Below are 8,815 nucleotides of genomic sequence, written 5' to 3'. Positions count from 1 at the left end.
ATTAAACTTTTTCCTTTAAAATTCTGACCGAAAACCAGACAATTACCATACAAGAGTAATTTACTACAACTTCATTCAAGGTTTCTTTGGTCCCGCCTTTCATTTGGGGGCTTGACCAATAGGCACGATGAACGTTACAAGGAATGTATCTGCCGATGATCAGATGACTAAAAAACTATTTAAAACTCCAATGGGAAGCCTGGCGAAATGTATTCATTCAAAGCCGTGCACAGCTAGCAAACGGGGTGGAAAGTCCCCTTTGACTATATAGTACCGGCGTTATATTTATTTAATTATTTAATTATTTATTTAAATACCGAGATTAATAACGACACCGGGGGTTCGCATCTGTCTGCTAAGGAAAGAAATGAAAAAAAAAACTTCATCACTGTGGATTTTTCTGCTGTCTTGTATAGTTGCTACTTTTGCATCTGAACTAGAAAAAGAGGGGCTTTTCAAAGGTAAGGGTGCTGCAGGTACATGTGCATTCAAATCATTCATGATCTGCTTTATTTTTGCAAAAGGACTTGGTTACATTCAGTTTTGCGTTTGGTTGAAAACTCTAAGCTTCTTTAATACTATGCACAATTTGGGTGATTATAACCCGTCAATTGATAACTTGGCTAGTCATGCTTGTCGGTAAAAGAAATTTGATTTAAACGCATTCATGTGCTAATACTGTTTGAGCTGCATAATTCTTTGGGTTTTTATTGTGCCATTTCCCCCTCAAGTTGAACAGGTGTCCAGTCTGAGCATGAAACTAAGCTGGAGTGATGTAAAACACTGAAGGGCTATTGTTGCTGGTGCTTTAGCCGACGCAATGTGGGGAAGGTGGCGATGCGTGAACCTCTGCCATAACTCCAGTTAGACACTCCTAGATTAGTGACACGTTTGATGGAGCACCAACTGATCTGAACTTAACGCTGTGGAGATTGAGAACATTTTAATACAATATTTTAAGATGGTAAATTAAAAAAAAAAAGCCCAAATCGTTCTGTTTTTTGTTTCGTTGGCTTGATTTCTATCGTATTGCGCGATACTGAACTGCACTTTATTTAAATGGTTGCAAGGCTGCTATAGTTTTTGTAGGAAGAATTGGCTATGCACTATGCTATGTAATTGTATTTGTGAGTCTTGTATTAAACTTGCATAAATTGATGGACACTGCCTAACATTAAATGACAGGAACGTGTTAAGCACTATACATTTTGTTTTTTCCTTAAAGAACAGCACAAGTTAAATTGGTACTTGACGGCACAGTTGGACTAGTTTTAAACGGGGTGAATAGTTTTCATTAAAACCCCAGTAGAAGCCAGTGAGGAAATGGCCAATACGCTGGATATCTGTTAATAGTATGGTGTTGCAGTTTAATATTATCAATAGTTCGGCAATGTTTTGCATGCCATCCAATGCAATTTGTGAAGAACTAATGCAACCTAACCCTCCATTCTGGTATCTTATCTTTCTTCCAAAGAAAAACCCTAGTATGAACTGTCCAAGCGACCAACACTACCAAGCATAGAGGGTTCAGAGCATCTCAGTTTGGCTAGGATTGACCGATACATCTGAAATAATTCCAGAAGAATGCACTTCCCCTTTATAGGACTCCTTCCTAAATATACTTTGCCACGCATGGGTTGTGATTGCATGTCTTCTAGGTTGTGAATTGCACAATTTTCTGCCTTCTAGAATTAACCATTGGAATTTGACAGTGTATGTCTGGTTCCAGAATCCATGGATGTTTTCAGTTTGATTTGATTGTTTATGCAAGTATCGGTATCGTGTCTTAACCAGTTAACCATCAATTAAGTAATCTTGATGCGAATTAGGTCTGTGGCGATTGATTTATGGTTTGTAATTTACTTTAATTGCTCGGATGGTTGACATGGATATAATACAGGACACCTTACACAAATCTAGTGTTCTTCTGCAGTGCTTGATGAATAAGTCCGAACATGTGCTAAGCACAAGCTGCGACGGGTCTAGATCATTAAGTCGGATACTTTGCATTGCTTTTTTTGGAGCACAGTCTTTCACAGCTGTACTGTACACGGCTGTTGCAGAATCTTTCCCCTTACTTGACCTTGCCTAAGCTACTTGCGGTTATTGCATGATGAGACAGTGGGGGGCAGAAAGCCTATTTTTGTACTATTAATCCCATACATTTCACTTAAATTAACTATGTAGTAATTCTTGATGGAAGAGACACTGTAAAACATTAGTGTTCTTTGTGTAGTAGATGGATGTAAATCAGATGTACAATTAAACATTTCCTATATGATCGCATAGGCAATATTTAATGTTTTAAATTGAGATCCAATGTGTAATTTTTAATGTTTTTGGGGATGACAACATCAGTACTAATTTCTTGACAAAATATTTACTCGCTCATAGTTGAAATGTTATTTTAAAATCTAACTTTTAAATACATTTTCAGATGGCACAATTGCGGAGCTGCTGAAAGATGAAAATGGCTCTGAAGATCCTGTCCATTCTAAAGTGAAGTTTAATATGAGGAATTCTGTGGACCCTGATGATGATGGTTGTTTCATTCACCATGGGAAGAATGACTGTCTGCAGGAATGTGGCTTCAATGCAACATCCAGGACATTTTTAGTAATCCATGGGTGGACTGTAAGTGTATTTGACTTTATTAACTAGCATCAGTGCTGGACTTGTGATGTGAATTAGATTAACTGCACACTTTCATTCATATGGGTTTATTCACAATTTTAGCAACTTTAACACCTGGGTTTGTTTTTGTGGGGGTGGGGTGGGGTAAGGCTCTACCATTCCACTATTAGAAATTATTCAAAGCATTCCAAGCATTTTATTTTACTTGGAGCTTTGGAGTGGGGAAGATCTGATGCCTTTGTAGCATCTGTGTATATAGGATGGCATTTATTTATGATGTAGAGTGATGGGTTGTAGTTCTGTTCTATGGAACTTCAATTTATTTTTGATTTATGATTTCATTATGAAAAACCTCCATATTAAAGCTATTCTTTCTAGCCATGAAATTAAGGAGCCATATACCTTGGGTGGACTTGATGGCAATTGGCTTCATTTTAGTTTTTGTAGAATCGTAAGGTACAATGTAGGCCTGCTAAGGACAACATGTTATGGATATGTTTTATAAAACTCAATCCTTTCCATTATCTATGGTCAAAATACCATGCCTAACAACTTGCATCTTATTGCATAGTTTATAGCTCGATGCATATTTTTTTTTTTGTTTTGGGTTGTTTCCTGAGCTGAAGGTTACATTTCATTGGGGTTTTACCAGGGTTGTCTTGACAATATTAAATCTTTATTTATTTTCCACTGTTGTAGATGAGTGGAATGCTGGAAAGCTGGCTGCACAAGCTGGTGGCTGCCCTTCTGGTTAGAGAAAAGGATGCCAATGTCATTGTTGTTGATTGGCTTACTCTTGCACACCAACTGTACCCAGATGCTGTAAATAACACAAAATTGGTTGGACATGACATTGCAAGACTATTGGAGTGGCTAAAGGTATTTTATTTCCCACGATCAATTTTCTTCCTGGAAAAATGGATGTAAGGTGTTCAAAGTGTTTGTTTAGAGTATATGCACTTGTGCACTATAATATTGTTAATCTAGTATTTATGGGTTGTGCTCTTGCAAGTTGCTTTGGACAAAAGTATTTAACAAATGTGAAATACAATTCTAGTAAATATGATATGATATGAAATGCAGAACTGGCTACACTCTATGGGCAACTACTGTCTTCAAATTCTCTCTAGCAGGGGTAATTAAATAACATGTAGCCCTGCAGTGTTTCTAAAGCAGTTGACGGTCTTCCGGGCTCCCGACCTCAACAGCTGTGTTGCATTAATAGATCTTTGTGTAACATACACAATTGCATTATGACTTCAGCCATTTAAGCCAACAGCCACTGCTAGCTGACATTCCTCAGTATCGTTATTCACTCAGCTGCTGACCTCTCCTGCAGGTGACTTAAGAATTATGCATCACCCCTTGTTAGTCCCCATGACTATAGTTGGGTTATCCAACACACAAAATGCCTTTCACTCTGAACTTCTTTCAGGGCATACCTTGGAGTAGACCATTCATATGATCACTTTCCATGTAAATCCAAAGGTCAACTGAAGAGTATTTCTTAATGTAGATTTCAAAACTTCAAATCTATTTTGAGATGTAGCATTTGTGTGCTTGTTAATGATGCATAACCAATGTATGTATTGGAACTTGGAAATGGCTGAGAAGGCTGGTCTCTCACTGCCTGACTTGTTTACATTGTATTGCAGGGCAGCATTACACGGCATTACCCAGCCACTTGAAATTCTTGCACTCCCCTTCTATGCTCCCACAGTTTTATTGTATACTATAATATACATTTAAGGAAAGCTACTCTTCCCATTATGTAAATCATAGACAAACCTAATTACCTACCTACCGTTCGGGTTCAAGTGAGTCCATAGTTAAAAGGTTTTGAATCCTTAAATGTTCTATGCTTTTAAGAAAAGCATGATTAGGAAAAATACTTTTTAAAACCTGTTTCTGGTGATCTCTTTGTAGGAGGAGTTGAATTTGCCTCTTGAAAATGTCCATATGATTGGCTACAGCCTTGGAGCTCATGTTGCTGGATATGCTGGAACCTTTGTGCAGGGAACAGTTGGCAGAATAACTGGTAATGTGATTTTCCCCACCCCTCCTTATTGCATTGGTCCCTGATGCATTGTGCCATGTTTCAAACTTGTTAGCTACAATACAGAAAGGGTTTACAAAATTTGTTATTGTATGGCGAGAAATTTTAAAGCTGTAAATGGGTTGCAGAAGCAAGCCAAAGTTTGGATAGGTGACCTTGGAGTAGTGTTCAATACAGGTCTGATGTACAGCCATACAAAGGTATAGTATAATTTAAAGATGGTGGTAGTTGAAATAATAGAAATTTATTTGGCCTTAACTGGTATGACTGAGGAAATGACAACCTGGCTATGAGGACTAACCCATTGGGGACCCCCCCCCACCCCATGGTGAATGAAACCAAGGAAGCGCTGCAAAGCAGAGACTGAAGAGGCAGTGATGCATTACAAATGTATTCTAATGAAGTTGTAACTCCATGCATTGAAATGTTAAGTGATATGAAATGATTACACTTCCACATAAGAACACTTGAAAATGCTAACTTGCTGATAAATTATGTAGACTTAATGTTACAAATTTACTGGAAACATTCTTCAATGAAGATTAAAATAAATCGTTCTGCACATTAATGATCGATCAGATGGGATCTTGGTTGTGACACTGGTTTAAGTGAAGCTTAAGTGATTTCATAGGTCTGGGCACATGAGGTAGCACAACCTATAGGGTACCTAGGAACAAGAATGCTTTTAGTTTTAAATGCTTGTAACTTCAAGGTCTTTGGCTGTAATATCAAACTTTTAGTATATGCAACCATGAATGTGTTCAGAAGAAAAGGCAAGTGCTAAAGATGTTAACCACAGGCTATGCATGATTTGTAGGCTTGGACCCAGCTGGACCAATGTTTGAAGGTGTGGACTCGAACTGCCGCCTGTCTCCCGATGATGCTGACTTTGTAGATGTCCTTCACACCTACACGAGGGAGGCCCTGGGAGTCAGCATTGGCATCCAGCAACCTGTGGGGGACATTGACATCTATCCAAATGGAGGGGATATTCAGCCAGGCTGTGGTTTAAGTGACATCCTGGGCACCATGGCCTATGGCAGTAAGTGACTGTTCTTTGCTTAAAATTTTCTTGGTAGGAAAAATGAAGCCTTTTTCCAAGTAAGAAATTAACTACAACAAAATACAAGCGATCTTAGAGTGCACAATCTATGAACAGTGTTTTTATTACATTTATTTAGAATGTAGGGTCATTCTCTTGTGATGGTTATACAATTAAGAGCCCAATATTTTCATGTTTTCTGTTCAGTGATTTGAATGCACTTGCCTTGTATTTCAGGTTTTGGTGATGTGGTGAAGTGTGAGCATGAGCGCTCCGTGGAACTGTTTGTCGATTCGCTCTTGAACAAAGACCACAAGAGCTTTGCTTACCAGTGCACGGGTCCCGACCGCTTCAAGAAAGGGATCTGCCTGAGTTGCAGGAAGAACCGTTGTAATAACCTGGGATATAATGCCAAGAAGATGCGCAAGAGGAGAAACAGCAGGATGTACCTTAAAACTCGAGCTGACACGCCTTTTGGAGGTTTTTTTCCCTTTAATTTCAGTTTATTCCTTTATCACTAGATGGTACATTTTTAAAATGCCTTTTAAGTATTCTGAAATGTTAAATGGCACTTGGTGTACATTTGGTAAGCTTTTGATCTTAATTATCCAAAACCAAATCTTAAAAGGTAATGTGAGATGTTTTTGTTTTTAAAGGATACCATTACCAAATGAAGATCCATGTGTTTGGTAAAAACGATGCTGAGGATATTGACCCTGCACTCTTCCTCAAACTTTATGGTGCATATAATGACACTGAGAACCTACCAGTTGAGTTGTAAGTAATTCTGTGAATTCTGACTTGATATTGCAATTCTGTAACTTTTTTTTGGTAAACTTATTTCAAAGGTTCATGGAATTTTAAAGCCTTTTTGTTCCAATCTGAATTTGCTGTAATTTGGCACACCTGTAGAACATGCATATACTAGATGTGTAATGGTTTGTTTTTTCTTGATCCAGACCTGAAAAGCTTGGCTTGAATTTTACCAACACGTTCCTAGCATTTACAGAAGACTACATTGGTGATCTTCTAAAAATAAAACTTATATGGGAGGGTTCTTCCCGGTCTTGGTCAAACATGTGGAAACATCTCCGGACTATGTGGGCCTGGTCAGCCTCCAATGGCAACCATGTGATGGAGGTGCGGCGCATTAGAGTGAAGTGTGGAGAAACGCAAAAAAAGTGAGTGAAAGAAGGAAAATGTACTATGGAGTGATATGTATACTCTTAAAAGATTAACACTATTTTGCTTTTCATTTACAATAAATGTAACTTCACCAGGTTGTTTTCCAGTGTTTCAATGCAGGAATACATGGTTAACCCTGGAGCTTTGTTTTGTATGTCTTCAGTTAGTAGGTGGTGTTTTCCAGAGATGTAATTCACCATGTAAGCTCAGATTGTAGCAAGGGTCTCTTTGAAAGCTGAATCTCCTTAAATTAAGTTCAAATTGGTCTACCCTTTCAAAGATCTTTTTGTATTAATCATTCCAAAGATGAATTAATGTAGTATTTATTTCCCTATGTAGATTCACCTTCTGTGCTCAAGATCCATCTTTAACGAAGATTACTCCTGGAAATTCAATTACATTTGTAAAGTGCCGGGATGGGTGGGAAGTAAAGCCAAGAAAAAGGTAAACCATCTTTTTCGCAGCCACTAGGCTTTTTGGAACAGAACAGAACAGAACTCCTGTTTGAGTCTGCTTGTTAGTGCTGAATGGCGAGATGAGCTGACCTTAATACTTTTAAATATTTCTTCTGTTCAGGGTCTCGTTAACCCTGACAATGTATTAATTGTTTTATTATGTATGGAAGGCTAATCTTTCATTCACAAAACCAATAAAATGAACAATTTATATTGGACCTTATTTTAAATATATAGATTTATAATTGGTGGAGGATGTGCTCAATATTGAAGTCTGGGATGTCTATAAAGGTCTTTGGTGTATAGAAGGTTAATGCCTTTTTGTGAAGTTTCAACATGTTTAATCTTGTTCTCTTTCTGGATTAATTTGGAAGAGATTGCTAACCTAGGGTGAATGTAATGTAGACTGTATCTGAATTATGCTGTAAATGTATAATTTCTCCCATTTGCTTGTTTTGCAGATTGCACTATTAAATGTTGGGATCAAAAATAAAAAAAAAAGCCATACAACTAAGGGGACCCAAAACACATGCAAGAGCAGCTTGCAATTTTTCTTGCATCACTTGTCATAGTATGTGGAAGGGGTTTATTGTACACTCTGTGAAGGAAAACAACTTTGTGAAGTCAGTGTGACTGAGGGAATGGGATAGACGTTTCCTAATGTTTTGCATAACACGGATTGGTCCACCATCTTTGCAAACCACTTCCTTTAACACCTCTAAACTGCTGAGGTTCTGTAACAAATTGTTTTGGAAAGTGGATATCAACTGTATGTGTAGTTTATTTTCATTGTCTTAATTTATTAAGAAAGCACTGCTGAACCAACTGATGCATCTTGTAAAGTGGCATGTGTAATGTTAAGTACTGTCAAATGTTAACCATGTGTATTGAGCAATTTTAATCATTAATGGCATATAATGTGAATACATTGTATATACAAGGAATCACAAATTTTGAAGTTCACATTAAGTGTTGCTTAACATTACATGTTTATTTTCACAGGATCAGATTGTCCTCAATGATGTCATATTTGCTATATATTGTAATTTATTATGTGCTCTAAATGTATAAGATGTGTACATATGATGTAAATAACTTTTGCAAGAATAAAGTGTTAATTTTCTTTATAACTTGTCTGTTGCTTAGCTAATGGGTTGTTGGTTTTAATCTTAATCTCCAAGAATTAAGGACTGTTTTGGCAACTTTGTTCATACTGGAATACTAGCTTGGTATTTACTGTGAGATGTTTCGTGATTTTATAAGATTTCATTGGAAATTGCTACATTTTAAGTTTTATCTTTTTAGCTTGCCAAGGTAGGTGCATGACTAGGAAACTGGTATTCTACATCTAACAAACTGGATTCTCCTTCCTTAGCATAGATCTTCTTGGATGATTGCATGCCAAATTTGATCATTTAAAATGTTCTTGGACTATTACACCCT

At 37.3% G+C, this 8,815-nt stretch overlaps 1 protein-coding gene across 1 annotated transcript; it reads left to right on the top strand.

The window, feature by feature from the left end:
- The first annotated feature begins 208 nt into the window (after positions 1-208).
- On the top strand, positions 209-8,502 carry lipg (lipase, endothelial). Its single transcript, XM_066710743.1, has 10 exons — positions 209-461; positions 2,438-2,634; positions 3,334-3,513; positions 4,561-4,672; positions 5,508-5,732; positions 5,970-6,212; positions 6,389-6,509; positions 6,692-6,913; positions 7,257-7,361; positions 7,834-8,502. The coding sequence occupies exons 1-10, from the start codon at positions 368-370 to the stop codon at positions 7,844-7,846; spliced, it is 1,512 nt and encodes a 503-aa protein (XP_066566840.1). The 5' UTR covers positions 209-367; the 3' UTR covers positions 7,847-8,502.
- Positions 8,503-8,815: the final 313 nt, after the last annotated feature.

Source organism: Amia ocellicauda, chromosome 8 (genome assembly GCF_036373705.1).
Source record: "Amia ocellicauda isolate fAmiCal2 chromosome 8, fAmiCal2.hap1, whole genome shotgun sequence".
Taxonomy (NCBI): Eukaryota; Metazoa; Chordata; class Actinopteri; order Amiiformes; family Amiidae; genus Amia; species Amia ocellicauda.
The sequence above is the reverse complement of the archived record's forward strand: the minus strand, read 5'-3'. Positions and strand labels throughout refer to the sequence as shown.

Excerpts from the sequence above, each read along its gene's own strand:
- lipg (XM_066710743.1), top strand. The coding sequence starts at position 368 with ATGAAAAAAAAAACTTCATCACTGTGGATTTTTCTGCTGTCTTGTATA. Across the intron at positions 5,733-5,969 it reads GGGCACCATGGCCTATGGCA|GTTTTGGTGATGTGGTGAAG; the intron begins GTAAGTGACTGT and ends CTTGTATTTCAG. Across the intron at positions 6,914-7,256 it reads TGTGGAGAAACGCAAAAAAA|ATTCACCTTCTGTGCTCAAG; the intron begins GTGAGTGAAAGA and ends TTCCCTATGTAG.